Consider the following 23306-nt stretch of genomic DNA (forward strand, 5'->3'; position numbering starts at 1 on the left):
GAAACTGAATCCCAGAATCCCAAATGTGCCCCTCCCCCAAAACACTGCAGGGGATCTGCGAACTCCCAGCATGGAAAATGAGATCACCACACTTGTTTTCCGAGGGCCTGTGACTCCCAAGTGGGAGGTATAGGGGACAGGTTGGGCACCAGCTGTCCAGATTGTTCTTTCAGATGCAGCCTTCAGGCAAATTCAGTCCATCCCTGTGTTCTCTAGCACAGGAGTTCACAAACTGTTTAGTCTCAAGACTCTTTTATATTCTTAAAAATTATTGAATTCTCCAGTGAATTTTTATAATGTGGGTAATGTCTATCAATATCAATTTCTATAGAGAAATTATGATGCTTGTTAATTCATTTAAAAATATGAAACCCATTGCCTGTGTTATGTAAGTACTAATTTTTATGAAAAATGACTACACTGTCCAGAAATATAAAACTAGGAGGAAGAGGAGTAATGTTGTGCTTCTACATTTTTCAGTTTATTTATTGTCCGGCTAAATGTTAAGACAGAACTTATCTGCTTCTGCATTTACTGTGTTAAGGTATCACATGTCACATAACCTCTGGAAAAGTCTACTTTACCCTTCCGAGAGAATGAGAGTAGAAAATTTAAAGTAACATTAGGATATTATGGAAGTAGTTTGGCCTTTGCAGATCCCCTGGAAGGATTTGGGGATTCCTGGAAGTACATACCTATATTTTGAGAACTGCCACTCAGAAATGCCAGACTTAAGTCATTCACAATATCCGTGGATGGAAACTGCTAGTCCTTGGCCATTGGGTTGAAACTGGAGGTTAAGCTCTGAGCCCCGCAGCCCCTCAGTTAGCATGCAGGGCTTATGCATTTGCTTCTTATGGCTTGATCTATTAGAACTCCACTAGACAGGATGTTGCTTCTGGAGCAAGTTAAGGAATGGTTTTGAACTCCAAGTTACTGACACTGCCCTCCTTTCACTGAAGTGCGTTTTTGGAAGCTGTGCCATAAAAGATATTTTCTCATAAGAATAATGTTATAATTGTGTTGTGCTTATCTTATCAAGGACCCAGAATTAAGTAAATCATCACTATGGCTAGCTCTTCAAATTAAATCAGAGTTTTGGGGACTACAAACATCTGCAACTGTTTTTAAAAAAGTGAAACCATGCTCCAGGTTTTGTGAATCAGGCCTAATTACATGAATGTGAGGAACTCCAGAGTACAGAAAGTGTACAAGGAGTTTATCACAGACTGTAATTATTCCCTCATCCGAATTGCCACTGGAAATTAATACACTAGCCATGACAGATACTTATAATTTTCCATGTGTACTTTTAGAGGAATCTCAGTGTAAGGAGACTTGGGCTTTGGGCTTTGATTTGGATCACTTAAAAATGATGCTGTTTTAGAAGTTTTGGTTCAGATCACCTTTTCACTTCAGTTCTTTCCATCACAAACATTGAAAGTATTTTATTGTCATATATCCTGTGTTATGTGACATGACATATTGTATGTGATCATTGTATTCTGGGGACAGTTAATCATGGAAGAAGGCAGATTTTTCACGTGGTCTGATTTCACAAAGGATGATGACTAGCCCTCAGCCAATTAGGTATTAGGTGTCATTATTCATGGAGGCTTCCCTGGTGACATTTTTTGGTGGCTAAGCAGGGTTAAAGGTGATAGAGTCCTTTGGTGGTGGGTTGAACACCATCCCCAAGTTGACTAGCTAAAATGACTAAGGGCAATTTCCTCCATTTGTTTCCTTGCCTGAAAAATGGCTCTACTAATTGTACCTACCTCATGGGGTTGTTAGGGGCTTTGTTTAGGTTGTCATGCATGGAAGGCATTGTAGATACCTTCATGCCATCATAAACACTCAATGAATATTGACATTTATTGATATTCATTGTATTTAGTTGAAAGAATTCCCAAGTTGATCGTAAGTGCAGTCTAATGCCAAGTACTATTTGATGACATTTTTAGTATTACATATAAGCATGTTGCAGTCTCTGGCAGTGTAATGAGTTGATGGGACAGAATCAATCTAAGTGGGGTTTGACCATCTCTTCTGGAATTGCCATAGGCACTTCTGGAACTTTTAATGGAAGTTTAATAGCACAGCCGTCTGCACCACTATCTAATGATTGTGTCAAACTTTCATTGAAGCCAGCTGAATCTGTAGGTGCATTGTTGCTACCCGTTCCATTAATCGTCTACTACTCTTCATGTTAAACTTCTGTCTTTTGAGGCCTCTCCATGAAGCCTGGAAGCCTGGGAAGCCTCCTTTCACCTAGACAGAGTAGGTATGGCATTGCACAGATCTCCCAGACCCGACCCACATTTAATGTAGGTTTACATATCATTCTAAGCTTTAGTAAGCTCCACTCTAAACCACATTTTATATGTTGGACTCAGACTTGTGTCCATTGAGGTGTTGTAGTGCTGTCTACTGGCTGAGAGTTAATTTCTGCAGAGTTGTCAGGTTCCTGTGTCAGCACCAACGCTATGATTTGACTAGTTTCTTTGTCCCTACTTGAATAAAAGCAATGGCAACTGGAAAAATAAAAAGTGAATACTTGAGATATCTGTGTATACATCCAAGTCATACAGTGGAAGCAAAGTAAGAAATCACTAGGTGGGTTTTTTATAGGTATTCTTTGCACCTAAACTTGTCTAGAGTGTATCAGGAAGGCACAGTGTCAAAGAACCTGTGCAAAATGCTGTGCTCTCCCTCCAGAATCGTACATGACAAAACAAAAATATTGAAGTCGTTCAGGGTTAAGCTGCACATTTTAAGCGTGTTTTCAGGGATATGAAATTCAAAGTGTCATCAATGGCATTACTGACACAGAGGAAATCTTTAAAGAGTGACAGGAGCTCTTGAATAATCTTCTTAGCACAACCTCCAACATCATGGATGGAATCCTGTGAAATGTAGAGAATTTGGCAAATGCAATTTTATGATGATAAATTGGATTAAAAAATAAAAAATTAGTCATGCGGAATTGGTTTTGAAAAGTTCCATTATTCTGTTGCCACGCACCCAACTAACCACTTTAACAGTGCCTTCGTTAATTGTTTACATTTGCCTACATCATCTGGAAGACATCCCTGCACAATAAAAGTACTGCCATGGTCATTTCCCGTCCCTTTGCCGCCCCCTAACTTTAACCCACAAATCACATATTATCAAAAGAATCCCACTTGTGCTTTTTTAATTCAGGTTTGTGAACTGATTTTTTTACTTTCCTGTGAACTTGATTTCTTTATAATCTTCCTACTTTTCGTTTTGTTTTGTTTGGGCTATTAGGGATTGAACCCAGGGCTTTTTCATGCTAAGCATTGCTCTACCACTAAGCTAATACAGTCCCAGTCCCCCTACCTTTTTTCTTTTAAAATATTTCTCAGGCACTTACAAAGCAAAAAGATAAGGTCTCCATAACAAAAACAGCAAAAACATGATAATAGTTATCCCTTGTTTTGCAGTGAATCAGGAATTATTTTTAAGCCCTTTATACTCTTTACAATAATCCTACAAAGCCTGCACCTTTTTTTTGTGTGTGTTTGTGTGGTGTTGGGGATTGAACTCAGGACTTTGTGCAAAGTTTGCACTTTTAACTATTATTTGTTATTATTCTTATTGTAGAGGAATAAGCCCAGGCATAGATAATGTTATATAGCTTGACAAGGTCATACAGGTCATGGGCAGGGGGCTGAATTTAAACCTAAGCAGGTTTGCCACACTCCTCTCAGTCTTAACTCTGTGCCCATAGAACTGCCTTTCTTTTCATAGAGGAAGGACAGCAAACACATTGAAATTGGCTTCAGCTTTGTTGCCTGCATTTGATCATCTGCTGCAGGATAATCTACTTGTTATTAGATTATGCCCATAGAATATCTGATAGGGAAAAAGGAAGAGAAGGATGCTTTTTGGAAAACCTGTGATGGAAGAAGAGGTGTGATAACATAGTTTAGGCTTTAGTTAAGCAGTCATCCCGACTAGAAAGAAAAGATAATGATTCTCTTTGGGTGTGGGCTGACATTTTTTAGCCAGTAGTCATAAACCATCTTGATCAAGAAGAAAGTGGAGAGGCAAGCGGACTGAAGAGCCAGTCCATTGTGGGCTTCACATGGAGTATTTAAGAGGTTGGATTTAGGAGTGACTTGGAGGAAATTGGAAAGCAAGATCCAGTGATCAAGGAGGAGTATAAAAAAGAATACTCCTAACAGGAACCTAAAAATGTCATGGACTCAGGGCTTGAAAGCTCACAGGATCGAGGCAGTATGAAAAAAAAATTTAACAAGAACAAAAAACCATGTCACCACCAAGTTCAGAACTAGAGAGACTAATACCAACAGGCAAGCAGAACTCCTCAACTCCTATTACACTCCTGCCTTTTTAGACAAGGAGGTCGATCTTCAGCCTGGGAAGAGTAGAGCAAATACTTGTAAGAGGAAATTGAAACTCAAGATAGGTGAGCTGATTGTGTAAGAGCAGGGAGCGGCACTAAATGAGTTCAGATCCTCTGACCAGCAGGAATTTCGCCCTGGTAGTCTGCGAGGACTTACCCACTGCTTGTCATTTTCAGGATGAATCACTTTAAGGATGGGCAATGATGGGGTGATGTCCCCGTTAAGAACAAAACCACACAATCAAAAGGCATCGTTTTCCAGTAACAGAATGGACAGAATGAGTAGTAGGGAGTGAATCCAGGGACACTTAACCACTGAATTGCATTCCCAGACCTTTTTTTGTTTGTTTGTTTGTTTGTTTGTTTGTTTGTTTTTTAATCATGAGACAAGGTCTTGCTAAGTTGCTGAGACTGGCCTTGAACTTGCAATCCTTCTGCCTCAGCCTCCCTACTTGCTGGGATTACAAGTATGTGCCACTGTGCCCAGTAAGTCATGTTTTCTTTATTCCATTTTGTTGCCAAGTTATTAAGACTTGACTGGGCCTGAAATGATGGAGCGCTGTCTTTGGAGTTTAGAAAGTTTTCTGGAGGTGGAGATGAGAGCTGGATGTGTGTTTCCACATGCACAAGGACACTTGTTAAATGTCCAGGCTTATCTACCACATTCCTTGAGATTCTTTGGTAGTGAGTCTTGGGTTCCAAGAATCTGTATCTTAAACAAATGTCCCCAGTGGTGTGCTAGGGTACGTGACAGACATACCACAAGCCAGATCCTTGGTGACCTAATGGTATTGGGACCACTGTGACTCATAGCTGATACATTGAATGACCTGGCGCCAGGCACTCTTCTGAGAGCTTTACACATGTTAACTCATGAATCCTCGCAGCTGCCCTATGGCTACGTGCTATCTTTCTTGTACAGTTGGGGGAACCATGGCTTTTCCAGGGTCTCATGGACAGTACTGATGGCTGGCATTCAGCATCAGGCAGTGGGAAATATTAGAAGTCCAAGCTCCAAACACTCCGCTGTCCCTTCTCAGGCAGGCGCTCAGCATACAGCTCTGAGTCTGTCGGAAGTGTCACGTCTGGCACATGGTATGCCCAGTCTTCAGTATCTGAGTTGCAGTTTTATGAAGACACTGGAGTGTCTCATTAGAATTTCACGATGCAGAAAGCTGGGAGGAAGAACTAAAAAAAAAAAAAAAAAAAAGCTAGAATTACTAATTATTGAGGTCAAATTTCCAAGGGTTAAATGAAAATCATTGTTCCTAGAGACCCCAAATCGGCAGCGAATGAAGTGGCGACATGGGCGTTGTTCTGGTGAACAGCAAGCTCCACGTAAATCAACAGGGGCTTTGTTCTGCTGTACCTTTTTGCCTGGGACGCTCTTTTCAACTTCCTCTTCTTTCTCCTGGCAAATTTTTAATCATCTCTAAAGTCAGGGCCTAAATGTCACTTTAGCTATGGAGTCTCCTTTGACTTCCACGGGCAGATTTATCATCCCCTTCTTTCTGCTTCTTTAGCACTTTGTTCCTGGCATTATAATTTTGCGATTATCTTTTCTAGTTTGTGGCACTCGTGTTCACAGTCACTCAGCTGGAAATAGGGGGGGAGGACATCATTTCCTCCCTCCCTCCCACCGTGACTCCCTGCTCTAAGCCCTATTGATTTTCATTGTCTGCATATTGATAAAAATCTGCCCCTTCTCCATCCCTGCAGCCCCTGCGCTGATTTAAGTCTGTGTCCTAAGCTGTCTCCTGGCTGTCACTTGTCACCCACCCTATTTCCCACAAAGCAGTCAGAGGATTCTCTCTTGAATACAATCTGTCTGTACTCTCCTGGTTTCTTTTCCTCGCCCCATAACCAGTGGAATAACCCCAAGCCCCCAGCCATCTACCATCTAACCCCAACTAACTCTCCAGCTTCAACTCTTGACTTCCTGCCTTGCTTCTTGGACTCCAGCGACACTGAACTCATTATAATTCCCGGGCGCTATCCTGTTTCTTGCTGCCTCATTTTAACTTAAGCAGTGAGTGCCTGGTATGGCTTTCCTGCCCCCACCTCCTCCCCCAACTTGCTACACCAGGCATCTACTTGGGGTGCTCTGACCCTCTTCCCTGGGCCCTTCTTATAACCTCTGCATCATTCAGCCTGATCTCCATGAGGGCAGGGGCTGGATCTTATTCTCTTTGCAGTACCATGGACATTTAGTACATGTTTCTGGAGAGAATCTTAATTATTTGTTGTACTTTGAAAGACTACGGAGTCCTTCCTCTTCCTCTCCTTGGATGTGAGGGTATCTCACTGTGTGAGAGAACCTATTGGCTCATTTCTAAAATGCTGATAATTTTTCTCTCCTTGGGGACTCTTGTGAGAATTAAGTGAGATTGCAACGTTATATAAAATTTATACTATTCCAAGAATCTGTAACCTCTAGTTCTATGGCCTGTTTTGGTATGGTCGAGAATGATTTTCATATTTTTAAATGTTCAAATGTTTTTTTTGTTTTTTTTTTAAAGGAAAATAATATTTTTGACACTTCGCAATTAAGTGAAATTCAAGTTCCAGTGCTCTTAAATAAAATTTTATTGGAGCGAACATGGCCATGCTCACGTGTTTTCTGGTTGTCTAATGCTGCTTTTGCATTTCAGTAGTAAACCTGGGCACTTTCAATAGGGATCCCCATGGCCTGCAAAGCCTAAAATATTTACTGCTTTATAGAAAATAGGAGATACTATTTATTATGTTTACAGCAAAAGCTAGGTGACCAGCTGTTCGGATATAGGGAAATGTGTGTTATTTACAACCTCTTCTTTATATCCACTGTGAACTTGCTGAGGGGAGAGATTTCCTCTTTTTTCAATTTCTAGAGCTGCATCCTGGGCCTGGCAGAGTGATCAGTTAATGTTGGAATAAACCACAGGGGCTGAGTTTTGGCTTTTGGGAAAGGAAGGTGTCCCAGCAAGAATTTTATGGGCTATTTGAAGAAATAGTGCGCTTCTCACCTATGCAGCTTGTTTAACGGTGAGATGGATGCTCCTTTTCCTTAAGTCACTGTATACAGTATTCCTTAACCTTGGCTCTATTGATATGTTAGGCTGGATTCTTCTTTGTTGTGGATCTTGTCTTGGGATTGGTATAAAGGTTGGCGGCATCCTTGGTTTCCACCCACTAGAAACCAGTTAGCACCCCACTCCAAAGCACATACCCAAGAATGTGTTTAGATACTGCCAGATGTTCCCTGGGGTCGACTCCCCCTCCTAGTTGAGGACTACTATTGCAGAGTATTTGAACTGTAGCTATTGGTTTGCCTCAAGAACTTTTCTGTGTTCCAAAGCCAATTACCATCAGAAGTTTCGAGAGGGGATTTAACATTCCTGGATAGATTCTGCTTACCAACTCTGTGATTCCTTGCCAATCTCAGACCTAGTACCAGTCCCAGCCTCAGGCTGGGAGAATTAAATGAGATATGGATCTACTAGCACAGTGGTTGGCATAAAGTGAGCTTTCCGTTATCTCCAGTTTTTTTTTTTTTTTTTTCAGTACCTCTACTCTTAAGAGTTCATTTATTTGAGTTCTTCCTGTTTGTTGAACTTATTAGTTGTGTTACTTTGGAAACTAAGAAGAGATACTATAAAAAAATTAGTGGAGAGAAGTAAATATTTTAATGCTTCAGTGGAGACTGAAAACATGTTATAGATGAATAATAGCATATTATCTTGTGGATCCATTTTTGTTTTGAGGAAGAAGAATTAAAAAAAAGTCTTTGGCTACATAAAATGATTGTCAAAATCTCAAAGTAATACAGAGCCTCCATGGGTCTTTATGGTGAGTAGATAAGATTTGTTAGAGATGTATTCTACAAATATTGTTTTGATAGTTCTCATGGTCATCCTAGGCAGGTAGGTATCCTTTTGTATTGTGAGGAAAATGAGCACAGGGAGGATAGGTAACAGGTAACATGTTGATAGAAATTCCTTTTTATGAAAGTAGGGGGATATTGAGCATCAGAAGTGAACATCCACCTTATTCCTGATGGTCTTTCTGTGGCCTGGAAATCCCCTTCCTGTGGGTTTGGACCAGAGTCCCCTTGCTGCTAATTCCTTCCTCAGGGCAGATCTGCGGGAAGCTAGATAGATGCCAGTCCTGTGGTTGAAGGGAAGCTTCAGGTCTTCCTTCAGTCTTTACGTTTCATTGATCTCAGTGCCTTCCTATAAAACAGCAGGCTGTCCCAATCTCATGCCCAGGTTGAAATGTGACCCCTCTTTGCAGTTTGCCTGCCATTGTTTGCTTCTGGCAGTCTGCCCTGCCCAGCTCTGCTGTCACCTACTTCCTTGGGTTAGGCCTTGGCATAGCTTTCCTCTTTGGGAGCCCCTGCTAGAGAAGAGGCAGACCCCCTAATATGGCAGTAGAACACAGTTTCACGATCCATCTGTGAATGTAATATGGCAAACTGGGGGCCTTCCCGTTATTGGATTTGTGTTGGTCAGCTAAGTGCAAAACTTTCCCCTACTGAGTGCCTGCTCTGTTCCAGGCTGGTGGTCATGCCTGGGTAATTGCAGGTGCCAAGTATCATGATGTCTGCTCATGTCCCCAACTTGATGGCATGGGAAGCCTTACTTGTTACTCCTCAATTGTTTCCTAATACTTTCTTTTTCGTGATGAAATATAGAGAACAAATAAGACATGTATAGAGTAATATGATTTATAACCCTGTGCCTATGTAGACCTTCACACTTTACCTTGTTTGCTTCAGATTCTTTTTTGAAAAGAAATGAATTATTACAGATAAATTTAAAGCTCTCTGTAGAATCCTTCTGATGTTTTCTCTATTTTTTCCCTTCCCAGGTGTAGCTACGATCACTGTGTTGTGTGTGTTTATATTCTTTCTACATGTGTATGTGTCCATAACATTTTATTATCTTTTGTGTTTAAATTTTATATAAACTGAATCATTAATCATACTTTTTATTTTTTGGCAAGATTCCTATGCTGTGTACTTTGTCTTCAGTTTGAATTTGGAATGTCACAGAAATAGGCTTTTGAACTTACTAAAAACAATAGGCATTCCTAGGTTGGTTTATAATTAAATTGCTCTTTCAGTTTTACACATAACTTTTAAAGGAACTTTTTTGTTTGTTTTTGAGAGGTAGCCCTGTGGATAAATGTAGCCCCAATTCTTCAATTTGAATGTTTTTGGATATTCCATGTTTATGTCTTTGTGAAAATGTATTAGCACACTCTCCTGGTGATGGACATTTAGGTTCCTGGTGTTACAATCATGTTTTGTTGAACATCCTGCTCATGTCTACTGGAGCGCTCACCAGAGAGTTTCCCCAGGAGTTTGCCTACCATGTAGGACACACCCACGTTCATCGTCACTGAAATTTGCCAAATTGTACTGAAGGGGCTATACCAGTTTCTGCTCACCCCTGTGTATGGGGGTTGGTTTCTCTGTATCTTTCACTTTTTATAATCTGTTCTTGCACATTTAACAGACTAAAAACTGCCCACGAATTTGATGGATCTGATCTAGTGCCTCACTGCCACTATTGTATGATCTTTAATAAAGTCGAAATTGATTTTCTTTATTTTCTCAGGTTGGAAAAGAACAATTTAACTATGAGAATAGTCTGGATTTTTTGGTGACATATTTGCAAAACTTCACATGTATAATCTGGGTGTTCCTTTAATTATGAAGCTGTACTGTATGGCTTCATCCACACACCTGTTCTGAGTTATCTCTGTTTCTGAGGCTTCCTTTTCTTTTTCTCAATTTTCGATTCAGTGCACTATTTGTAGTGCTGCCTATGAGGCCACTGGAATGACTCCTGGGGAGGGCCTTCATGGGCCCTTCTCCTCCTGTGTTTGGAACTCCATCATTGCAGGGGGAGTCCTTCCTGTAATTAATGTAAATGAATCTGGAGTTCTGCTGAAGCAAATTGTCCTGTGCTCCAGTTAGTAGGGCCAGAAATAGTGACTTGGAAGGTTAGTACAATAGCACTTGGTGTAACAGAGTTTTAAGTGCAGGGAGATTGTATATGGCGGCAGGAGATTCTTGGTTACTTTCTAATTTCAAGTGTGAAAAGAGAAACACCAGAGTACTGATCTTTATTTATAATAGATATTGCTTGATAGAACCTTGTCCTTCAAATTAGAAGAACATAAACTTTTGATTGTTTGGTTTGACTTGGTATGTATAATAACCTATATCCTGCAGTAAGTCTAGTATAATTTCATTCTTTTTTTTTTTTTAAAAGAAAGAGTGAGATAGAATGAGAGAGAGGGAGAGAGAGAGAATTTTTTAATATTTATTCTTTTAGTATTTGGCGGACACAACATCTTTGTATGTGGTGCTGAGGATCAAACCTGGGCCGCACGCATGCTAGGCGAGTGCGCCACCGCTTGAGCCACATCCCCAGCCCAATATAATTTCATTCTTTAATGAAGGGGGCATGTTGAAACAGACTTCATTGAGAATTAGGTGAGGATATAAAAAAACCTGCATTCTTGAATGTATACATTTTTTTTTTCATGAGAATTTCAGTTAGTAGTGGGGATATGTGGGGCCCCCAGGCTGTTTGGCCCTCCCCCAACTCCACTCCCACTTGCTAGTTCTTCAGTCACAATGGCCATTTTAATGGAAATGGTCAGTCCTTAGAAGAACCTGGAATGTGTATTATTTAGATTTGACTGGACTAGACAAGTGGGATTTGTTTCTTCTACTCCAGTTATCAAAAAGATTAACCCTTTGCCCTCTACATTCTAATTGTAACCCTTCAGAAACAAAGGGGCTGTTTGTACAAGATAGTTGAAAAAATGAGGCTGGATGCCAAGTGGACTGTTTCTCAGTTGAAGGAGGTAGCAACATTTTTTTTTTTTTTCTTCTGTTGCAGGCTTCTGTAGAGGCTTCTGGTGAAATCGCATTATGCAAGACTGGATTTCCTGAAGATGTTTACAGTGCCGTCTTATCGAAGGATGTGCATGAAGGACAGCCTCTTCTCAATGGTACAATCTCAAAAGATATATTTGTACATACGCTGTCCATGCTCTTGAAACAAATTAGCCATTAAAAAATGTCTGAATCATCTCCACTGTATAACAAGTATGAATTTTTTCACAATCACTATAATGAGACTGTAGGGACTTTATTTTAGGATTACAGAAGAGCTCATGTATCTCTTATGTACATAATTAGAAGGCTCCTGGTATTTTGAAAATTTCAGATTTCTTCCTTTTTCAATTTACAGTAAGATCCATTATGCAACCTTCTTACAATTTTTCTGCATGCATTTTGCTTATTTTGAAGAAAAATATTTATCAGACATTTGGTTCTGATAGCTTTCAAAATTATTTGCAGCAAACATCTTCGTAGTATTTTGAATTAAAGAAAGGAAGTTATTATAATATTATCTTTAATAAAACATGTCAAACTTTATTATTCAGCTGAATTGTAATAAACAAATTTAAAAAGTAATGTCTCAGTGCAGGAGCATGAAATCTGTATTTTTGTTATGACATTGTTTATAGAAATTACTAGATAGCTAATTTAGTTGTAGCATATGTGAATTTCAAATATAGACTCATTTTCCGTGTAAATATGGATCCAGTTCATTATAGTTATCATATGAAAACTCTTGCCAACAAGTCTAGATAAAATCTGGAATAAAACTTGAGTATCAGAAGTAAAATTGAAAGTCCCTTCCTTAAGCTCCAATTGAAAGCAAATAAAATTTTGGTTAGTAGTATTTTCATGGACTTATTTATCATTACACCAAATGTCATTGAAATGTGAAAGCAAGAAGAATTGATTAGTAAGTTGTATTTAAATTTTAATTCCTTGCAAATCTTGCATATCTCTGAGGCTGTTTTAGAGAGCCTCATTTAGAAAGTCTGTGTAACCTCAACTAATTAATTTACACAGAGCTCTACCACATAGCCTTAATTGAAGTGTCTCCATAGCACTGACAAATCTTATTGGTACAATTCTTAAGAATGCAGTAGACAGAGGACTTTGCAATGCAAATGGCCTCTTAGCCACTGAAGTTCTTTGGAGGAACTTACATTTTATTTTAATTTCTGTTTACATCATGGTGGGCTCACACCTATGTGATCTCTCTGAAGTTGGTTTTTAATTTTCTTAAAGGCCGCCTCCTGTCACTGCCTCATTACATGGTATTTTAATGAGTGAATGTTTGAGTTAGTCTGTCTAAACATGGAATTTCTATCTTATCTCTTGGGTAAGGATCCACATGATGGTGGTTTAATTCAAATCACAGTGTGTAAAGTTTGTTTAATTTAATGTGAATCTTGAGGTTCTGCCTGCTTGTCATTTTCTTTAAATTTGTAAATTATAAGGAGGCCTCCTAGAACCTATAGGATGTGTAAATAGTGTTTGAATTGCAAAATATATTAATATGATTCTATGGAATAATTCAGGCAGATAAAAAAATTCAGTGGAATCTGTTGCATTTTGCAATATACATTTGGGAATCATTTTTAAGAGGGTAATTCCATTTTCTAAAAGCTTATAATTTGTTGATTACAAATAAACATATGGTCTATCACTAGAAACCATTGACTTAGATTAACTTTGACTTTTGAATAGTTTTGAACGTGATAGCTTACATTCTAAGTTTTAGACGATGCTTGTAACAGTAGAAAGCAGGCATAGCTTCTTGCCAGTATCTATTTAGTATAATCTAGAAACTTCAGAGGTTTGCTGAAGTTGTAAATGTGATGGATTAAAAATATTTTTGACTTGAGCTCTAGCCATCACTGTAAGACGTGTGTATGATTGTATGGTAGCATTTCCAGATGACACACCATTACTTTTTTTAGTCATTCTCAGAAGATGTTAGAGGACACCAGTGTCTTAAAACTTAAAACATTCTGTTTAAAAATATTGATTAGTAGGAAAAAAAAAAAACTTTGAAAGGAAGAAAATTTACTTCAGCTCTGGGGAACATCACCATTTCTCTTTCCAAGACTGTTGTCACCAGTTAATGCTTCTTTTGGAGAACTGTGAATTAAAAATGATTTTAGGTTTTATTAAAGTTTTGTATTTTTTTTGAAGTTTTCAGAGGGATGATAATCCAAAGCTGTCTCTGTACCTTAAAGCTGAATATCATGCTATAATTATATCTATGAATTCTCTAAGTCCATTTACCTAAATACACTATAGCAGAAAGATATATTGCCAAGTCAACCACAGTGATTACTTTTGTTCTTGGGTTAGTGACCTATAGTGTTTAAGGAAAGAATAAGAGGTACATGACAGTTTTCCAAGGCATTCACTTCATGGCATATTCAGCCCTATTAAGGTTGACTTTAGAGTCATTTTTACCTTGAATTTTTCTTTTCTTTTTTCTTTTTTTTGTAAATATGCCTCCTAACTCTTGCTGTTTCCTTTCATTTCCTCTTAATAACATTTGGGGAGAAGAGGACAAAGGCCCACCAATCCATATGGTATGGTTTCACAGGATACATCTGTGCAGAAATTTATTATTTTGATGTGTATGCATGGATTCTGATCATTTTCCAAGCAAGTAGCAATCCTTTTGAAAGTACTTTGGAAAATGAAACTTCAGGTGAAGGTATAAGGTGATGTTAGTCATGCTAGAAAAATGACATAGAAGAAGCATGAAAAGTACAATCAGAACACTAGTTCAGGGGGCATTTGTCCTCCCCAGTGCCCTTTGAATTTTTTGCTGTTGTAATGAATTTTACAGAAATAACAAACTGGAAGAACTAGTTGTATCCCTCTAGGTTCTCCTCTGATTTTCACCTGTGTGTTTTTTGGGGAAATCACAAGACAGTGAATGCATTTTGTGACCCACCTTTCCATCTCCTGTTATATCACATGAATACTTCTGCTGTTTGAAGATAGTCCAGGCTTTAAAAAAAAAAAAATGGCCATAGAGGCCTGTGTTCTATTTTGTTAGCAAAACCAGATTTTGCTTCACTGTGTCTCTATTTTTGAACATACAGGTTGTTTCCAATTTTCCCCTCATATGTATAGTGCTGCTATGGAGATTCTTTTTAGAGAACTTTGATTTTTCTTTAGGGATATTTTCATTGGGAATTTGTGTTCAGAAGTAGAGTTACTAGGTCAAAGGAAATATAGAGGTTGACAGTTGACAGTTGACAGTTTTAGTCCTATGTTCATACGACTACAATATGTCAGTTCTTTTGAGTATCTTCATCACCATGTGATGTCATAATGTTTTTTTTTTTTCATTTCTCTCTTTCTCTTTTGGAGAGATGGCATTCCTTTTTTATCCTATGACATCTCATCTGTTTGCCTTTATAAGTTGGGATCAATTCTGTTGTGCTTAGGTAGTCATTTTTGCCTTGCCTTTTTTTATTCTGTTTTTAAAGCATTTATTGCCAACCCCCTCATTTTATAGACAAGCAAATTAGAGCTCAGAGAGATTATAGGCTTTCCCCATGATTATATAGCTCTTTAGATTGTTAGCTACAGACCTGGAATTAGAACTCAGGTTTCCTGATACCTAATCTAGTTCTGATGATGGCGATGATAAAGACCATTATGGTCTATAACACAGAGAAAGGTGAAGGCTGATGGGAGTTAGCCTAAAAGCCTAGGTGTCTCGTGGAAAGAGCTGGCCTTCTTACCCGTTTAACACCCTGACTCGCATGGGGCCACATATATTTGGGAACTGGGGACTATCAAGTAACAACAACCCCATAATTAAAAAAAACAAAACAACTTTAAGTTGTTTTCACTCATAGTATTTTGCACCTGCCTGCTAGTAAATAGAAAAAATCTAGGGCTTTGGAAGTGATTGCTTAGTCCTTAATATTTAACTTACACTCCACTGGGCTAGATATGGTAGCAAGTTATTTGGAAATAAAATAACTGCAATCATAAATTTCCATTCCGTCACCAGCAGCATATCTGACACTGAGAAAAAACCACCACACTGTGACATTGCAGAGAAGATCCCAGGCTGCTTTGAGTGTGCTGGTTGAGTGATGCTCCTACATGTTTAGCATTGGTGGTCTGCATGCTCAGATACTAAGTAAACTCCTCCAAATCTGGTCAGCATAAATAGCAACTGGCAATTACCATGAATATTTTCAGTCATCCATTCATACTCACCACCTCTGGGCAGCACATGATGATTATTTTCAACTAGAGGGAATTTGATTTAGATTAGTTTGCTTACTGATTGAGGCCTGACTGCATTAACGTGGGAGCTGCAGCCCAACATCTTCAGATAACAGTACTGAAACAGTTTTTATTACTTTAGTAGGATGATACGACTGTACAGCTGCACCATTTCTTAATAATATGAATATTTTTATATGGCATATATTACTAAATCGGGAAAGAAGCTTGTATGAATCTTCATGAAGCCATGGGTTTTGGTTTATATTTTTTTGATAAGTGTTTGTTGTTATTGACTATGTAAATATTTTACAATATTTGAAAGGTAGGTTTTATAAACATCTTGATCATAAAGCCAGGCAGGTCCCTGCACTTTACTGATTTCCAATTGATGGTGGGAAATGGTACTAAATAGGGAGATTGTTCTCTAGGATATTGATGATAAACTCCTAAGGAGGCACAAAGGAAATGCAGCCAGGTATATATACTCTCAGCAGTTGACATTTTAAAAACCTTATCATATGCAAAATGTTTTTGTTGTTGTTATTATTGCTTTAAGAAGAGTTAACTATATAATAAGATCAATAAAAGAACCAAAGACTTTCATCCTTATTTTTATTATGATCCTTTAGACTTTATTTAATACAGGGAAGTTTTTCTATTTGTTTGGATGTGTTTTGAGTTCAGGTTTCTTAATGCACTGCTGCAAACACCAGTTTGAGTGGTCAGTTCTTTTTAAGATCTTTTTGAAGTTGTTCCTACCTTTCAGGGACTGGGAGGAGCTGTGGTTTGCTCCTTTAAAAGCGTGCAACCAGGAAACATGTGTTAAAAGAGAGCTATTCATGGTTCTACATCTACCATACTTAGAAACACTGGCAAGCAGGTACCCACGTGCTTTAAAGACTGTCCTTAAAAGATCCTTACTCTCTGTCCTTTTAGGTTCTCTGATCAACACCTAAGGGGAGTCGAAAATAAATATGAAAAATAAATATAATGCACTGTGTGTTGGATGGTAATAAATAAAGCTAAGAAAGGAAATAAGGAAAATGTGTTCTTCTGCAATTTCAATAGGATGGTCAGATGAGACAGTGTTGCATTAGGGGTAATGATGTTGGTGTTGGTCCAAGAGCTGTAGCTATCTGGGGAGTAGCATTAGAAACAGAACAAACAGCAAGTGCAAGGGCCCTGAGGCAAAATAAAAAGGTACAGTATTCTTATACTTCAAGAATGTTGAAGAGTAGCCCAGAGCAGCAGTGAGCCTGGTTGATCAGGGTGGAGAAAGGAAGAAGACAAGGTTGAGTTCAGAGCACCTGGTGCCTTCCTTTGGTTTCCAAGGACTTTGGCTTTGACAAGAAAGAGGTAAAGAGTTGTGGAGGGCTTTCAGCAGAGGAGGGACATGATCTTAGTTTCCAAACAGGATCTTTCTTGCTGTTGTGTTGAAAAAAGACTAAAGAGACAAGAGAAGAAGGGGAGAACAATGAGGAGGCTGGTAGTAATCCAGGTGAGAGGAGGTGGTGATGTGGACCAAGGTGGTAGCAATGGAGGTAGGAGAAGGGGCTGGATGCTGAATTTTAATAAGTACTTTATTAAAGTGAAATTCACATGACATAAAATTGGCCATTTTAAAGTGAGCAGTAGGGTGGCATTTAGTACATTGATAATGTCGTCCAACCACCAACTGTGTGCAAATCCATTGCCTTTATATCAAAGGAACGTCCTTTCTCTGTTAAGCACTTTCTCCCTAGTCTCCCTTCCAGCTCCACAGTCCTTTCGGCTTCTTTCACTTAGCGTAATGCTTCAGAGGTTCATTCGTGGTCTACTTTGTATGGATACCTCACTTCTTTCCATGGCCGAATGGTCATTCAGATATCATATAAATAAGTTTTCTCCATTCATCTGTTGATGGATATTTGCAGCATTTTCACCTTTTGCCTATTGAGAATAGTGTTGACATGAACATGCCCATACAATATATGTATTTAGGTATTTTTTTTTGAGTACCTGTTTTTGAATTGAGAGGTATATAGTAATTCTGTATTAAACTTTTTGAGGACCTAGCAGATTGCTTTTCACAGCACCTGAACCATTTAGTATTCTCCCTAGCAATGGACAAGCATTCCAGTTTCTCCACATTTGCCAGCATGTGCTATTTCACATTTATTTTGACTGTAACCATCCTAGTGGGTGTGAAGTGGTACCTCATTTATGGTTTTGGTTGGCATTTCCCTAATGATTAATGATGTTGAGTATTTTTTCCTAAGTATCTTTTGTGTATTGTTTTTTTTTTTTTTTTTTGAGAAATGTCTATTCAAATCTATTTTCTGTTTTTAAGCTTAATTGCTTATCTTTTTATTTCTGAGTCCAGAGAAGTTTATATATATATGTATATATATCCTGAATACAAGGCCTTTATCGGCTATATGATTTGTAAATATTTTCTTCTGTCTGTAAATTGTTGCCTTAGTTTTTTAAGCTAATGTAGCAAAATAAAATACCACAGATTGGGTGACTTATAATTTACAGAAATTTGTTTCCCACAGTTTTAAGGATTGGGAAGTCCAAGATTGAAGAGCTGACAGGTTTGGTGACTTGAGGTCTGCTGAGGGTCTGCTTCCTCTCTGAAGCCATCTTCTCCCTGCAGCTTCACATCACAGAAGGGGCAGGGAAGCTCTCTGGAGCCACAAATCCCATGCATAAGGATAAAGACCTCATGACCTTGATTTCCCAAAGGCTCCTCCTCCTAATGTTATCCCATTGATGGTTAGGATTTCAGCATACAGTTTCCTTTAAATTTTTTGTTGGTGGATTATAATTATCCTAATAGTGGTGTTCATCGCGACATATTCAAATGTGCATATACATAACAAAATTTGACCAATCTCATTCCCCAGTGCCTTCCCTCTCACTTCCCTCCTCCGTCTCCCAATCTTCTTGCTCTACTCTACTGATCTCTCTTCTGTTATTATTATTTTAATTAGTGCACCATGATTATATATAACGTCGATTAATTGTGGTCTCTTCATATATTGACGTAGCATAATTTCATAGATTTCATTCCCTGGTACTTTCCCAGGCTCTCCCCTCCTCCCTCCTCCCTCTGGATCTCCTTCCTCTACTCTGTTGGTCTCCCTTATATTTTCATGAGATCCTCTTTTTTAAAATGTCCTTTCTTTTTTATCTCTAGCTTCCACATGTGATTAAAAAAAAAACAACATTTGACTTTATGAATCTGGCTTATTTTACATAGCTTGGTGCTCTCGAGTTCCATTCACTTGCCAGCAAATGTCATAATTTTGTTCTTCTTTATGGCAGAATAAAATTCCACTCTGTGAGTGTGTGTGTGTGTGTGTGTGTGTGTGTGTGTGTGTGTGTATCATTTTCTTATCCACTTATCTGTTCATGGGCACCGAGGCTGGTTCTATAATTGAGGTATTGTGAATTATGCTGCTATAAACATTGGTATGCATGTATTTCTGTAGTATATTGATTTTAGTTCTCTGGATAAATGGGATAGCTGGGTCATGTGGCAGTTCCATTCTTAGTCTTTTGAGAAATCTCCATTCTTCTTTCCAGAGTGGTTGTACCAGTTTTCAGTCTGACCAACAATGTGTGAGTGTACCTTTTCCCCTCATCCTCACCAGCAAGTGCTGTTATTTGTATTCTTCTTGTTGTTGCCATTCTCACTGGGGCACATGAATTTTGTTGGGGGCATGAACATCCAGACGACAGTAGTTGACTTTTCACTTTCTCAGTGATGTATTTTAATGCACCAAAGTGTTTAGTTTTGGTGAAACAAGCTTTTTTTTTTTTTTCTTTTGTTGATTTTACTGTTAATGTTATATCTAAGAATCCACTGTGGAATCAAAGGTCATGCAGATTTGCCCCTGTGTTTGCTTGTAAAAGTTTCATGTTTTAAAACACTTTTATACTTAGTCATTGATCTGTTTTTAGTTTACTTTTGTGAATGATGTTAGGTAGAGGCCTAACTTCTTTCTCTGAATATTGGAAGATAGAGCTGACTGGACGTGATGGGTTGGAGGTATGGTGTGAGAGAAAGAAGAGTCAAGGAAGAACCGACGGTGTTTTGTCTCAGCACTGGGAAGGTTATCATTCACTGTGCCAGGGATGATAAGGAGCTCAGTTTGAATCTGTTCAGATGAAGGTCCGAGCCCTCAATGAGACCTTCAGATGTGGGTCTGGGGTTCAGTGAAGAGGAGCAGGCTCTGCAGAGTGGAGAATCCTGTGTGTACAAAGAGTAGATAAACCATGGCAGAGAAATCACTAAGGGTCTAGTGAAAGGAGAGGAACACCCACGAAAGAAAAGACAATTTAAATCTGGAGCCTTTGACGAATCCATCGTGAAAAAGTCAGAATGAAGAGCAGGAGGAGAATGAAAAAGACCTGTGAGGTAGGAGAGACACCAGTAGGGGATGACGTCTTGGTGGGAGAGTGTTTCAGTGGGATGGAGTGCCCATCAGTGCCAGATGCTGCCCAGAGGTCAGCTCAGTTGCAGACTGAGAATGCATCCTTGCCTGGGAGTCAGTATTGCGAAGTTGCTGGTGTCTTAGATAAGAACTCTCAGTAACAAGGATCAAAAACTTGATTTGTGTGAGTTCAGCAGTCAGGTGGAGAAGGGAAGTTGGACACTGATTGAATTTTCCATTAAAAGGAAGAGAAATTGAGTGGTAGTTGGAGAGGGAAGGGAGGTCAACTGAGGATATTTTCTTTTTTTTTTTTTTTTAAAGATGGGAGCTAATATGTTTGTGCAATGAGGACAAAGAGCCCAATGAGGAGGGAAAAGGTGATGGTACAGAAGAGAGGAGGCAATTGCTCAGACAATACCGAGTAGGCTAGAGAAAGGAGATCAAGTGGGACTCAGAACTCTATTTGTGACATCGCGGCAGATGTTTTTATGTACCTACATTGGGGACCCACTATAACACATGCTATTCAGTCTCTCCTCAAATGGTTAATAGTCCTTCATTTTGGCTTGCTGATTTTATGTCAGCAGAAGGGTTTTTTTTCTATAGAAATGGCAGAGAGGATAAAAATGAAACCCTTGTGGTGTTCGATGATGTAAATAGTATTTTCATTGCTCTAGCATCCTTGACAGATGGTTATCCAGTTTCTGCAAGAATACTATTGCCACTCGCTTCCCCCAAAAGGAGAGGAGATCACTCCCTTACAGAGTCTGCTCCATCTCTGGAGAATTCTAACTGTTAAAAAGTGATTTCTTCAAAAGTTTAACCAAAGCATATGTTCCTAACATTTTTACCCACGGATGCCTTTGGCACCACACAAAGCGAGTCTAGTCTCTTCTGCTCTAAGGCCATTCCTTTCATCCTTTGCTCATTCCAGCAAGCGTTGTCGTGGGACATTTGTCATGTGCCAGGCTCTTTTCAAGGAATTAGGTGGTGGTCCGCAGACAGGCAGAATCCCTGTAGTAGGAACCTACATGCTAGGCAGCCTTCAGATCTCTGAACTTCCTCTCCTGGCCTCCTTAAATCTGCTTGGCCCCCACCCCGGCAGAACATCAAACAAGTTCTTTAGTGGTATTTGAGCATTCTAGTTCACTCTTCCAGACAGAGGAAACTGAGGTTCCCTCCACAAATGAACTTAATACCATGTGTGTCCTGATGCATGTGACAGAAGTCATTCTTCTTGCCTTTGATGTGGATGTCGTGCTGCCAGGGCAGCCCAAGGTGGAATTGGCATTATTTACGGCCATATCATTCAGTTGGCGCCTGTAGCTAATGAAAATTCCTGGGTGTTTTTTCAGACAAACTGCCTACCGTCTTGCACTTGTGAAATTACTTTTTGTACCCAAACGTTAAACCTCTAGGTTGATTTTGTTAAAAAAAAAAAACAAAAACCAAACCAAAACAAACAAACAAAAAACCTCTTAACTCCAACACTATCTGGAGACCACACTGACAATTCAAAAGCATAGTAATCCTAGGAAACAGCACTAGTACTTATTTTAATCCTCATTTGAACAGAGGGCTATGGAATAAAATCTGTAAGTTTTAGGTGTCATAAGCTGTCAAACTGATGGAGTAAAACCTTCTCTCTGTCCCCGTGTCTTGTCTCTCTCACACACAAACTCACTCTTGAAATCCTCAAATGATCAAGAAGAGGTTGGTGAATTTCATCCTACTGCAACTTCAAGAGCCATGTTAAGACTACATTTCAATTCCTGGCCTATGATTTTCTTAAAATAGAATTTCTTAATGTCAGGCAATGGAGGAAGTGCCTATTGCAGATACATGAAGGCATAAATAACAGGGGATTTAGATCATCCCAGTTCTAACTATTTCAGATCCCAGAGGAAAAATGAACTTCATTTTGCTAACAAAAATTAAAAATTATTTTCAAGAATGTCTATATCTTATCAAAGCATATCCATAGAGACCAAAAGGTCTTCATTTCACCTTGTGGACTTTTTATGTCAATAGATAGTTATCCACTAAACTGACAGAACATGGGACAAAGATGACCTTACGGTGTTTGTTGATGTGAACACATTTTTTTTTTTTTTTTCTGTTTGGCCTGCAGTGTCACTTTGAGTGATAACTATGTCTCTACTGGAGTCTAAAGTTTGCTTCTTGCATTGTTCATTGCTAAATCTTTTCTCTATCCCTCTTGTGAAAAGTGGACTTTGCTCACTTGTAAGGGGAGGGTCACTCTCACAGTGTGGAGAAGCTTTTCCTGATTTCTGCTTCACTTTGTTGTTATTTCGAAACAAATGTCTTTCAGGCATCTTTCCAAATGGAGTCGTCTTTGATGCTGATATTCATTCTCTGTGTTGTATCCAGATTGATATCAAGAGTGCCAACCTCTTTTGAAGACATGTGTGTTAAACCCTGGGCATACCTCTCCACACTTCCCTTTAGGGGCTACTCATGCTTTCTGACAATTCCTAATTTTACCTGGGTTAACAATTTTCATTAGGATCAGGAAGTGTTCCTATAACAGATATATCCATCAGCTTTAAATTGTAGTACCTTTTTAAATTGACGGTTACATGATTCTGCCATGTTCTAGTGATTTTGTTCTCTCCAGTTCAACTTTTGTCCTTGTTTTAACTTTTTAAAAATCCCCTAGCATTGCCTTTTGGATATCAGAGTGCTAGAGTTTCCCTGGGAGCTTGTTAAAGTGTAGCTTCCCTGATTCTGAGGTCGGGTACCCATACTGTGTATTGGAGTGACTTTCAATTGATCCTGATGAAGGTGGTTACACCATTATCAGAATATATTTGGCCTGAGTGTATGTTTCCATGACAGACCTCCAGATCACATTCATTTACATCTGCTGTGTGTTTAGATAGACAGACTGTACCAGTCCAGATGGATTTTCGGAGGTGTTTTTGGAAGTTGCAGATGAACTCTTCTTTCCTGCCTTTTTATACACAAGCCTAATTTCTGTCTTTGTTTGGAAAGACATTATCAGCATCTAAACAGCTGTTGAAGATACCTTAGTTCATGTTAACCATGGATTGGAGCGTATCTTTTATTCATTATTATTACATTTTTGTTTGTTTTTAAGCATCTGAGCATTTATTTCAACAGATGCTCAAATAAGGAGACTTGGATGTTCTAATACAAATGCTAAGTGAATTGAGGCTAAGGTTCTTCACTTACCTGATTTAAAAAAAAAAAAAAATTACAGCAATTTTTTTTTCTAATTCCAGGGCTGGAAACGCCTCCTTCCTGGCCCCTCATTTGCCTGCTGTTACTGAGGCTTGAGCCAGGGTGTCCCTGGCAGAGGAGAAGCAGCTGA

The 23306-nt window shown here is 38.9% G+C and overlaps 1 protein-coding gene across 1 annotated transcript in view; it reads left to right on the forward strand.

The window, feature by feature from the left end:
• Positions 1 to 23306, forward strand: part of Cdh2 (cadherin 2) — a 209752-nt gene that overhangs the window by 17186 nt on the left and 169260 nt on the right. The window contains exon 2 of the mRNA XM_076836787.2: positions 11290 to 11401. Within this exon, the coding sequence (XP_076692902.2) occupies positions 11290 to 11401 (112 nt within the window). The remainder of the gene's footprint in view (positions 1 to 11289; positions 11402 to 23306) is intronic.

This window comes from Callospermophilus lateralis, chromosome 17, assembly GCF_048772815.1.
Source record: "Callospermophilus lateralis isolate mCalLat2 chromosome 17, mCalLat2.hap1, whole genome shotgun sequence".
In the NCBI taxonomy this organism is placed as follows: domain Eukaryota; kingdom Metazoa; phylum Chordata; class Mammalia; order Rodentia; family Sciuridae; genus Callospermophilus; species Callospermophilus lateralis.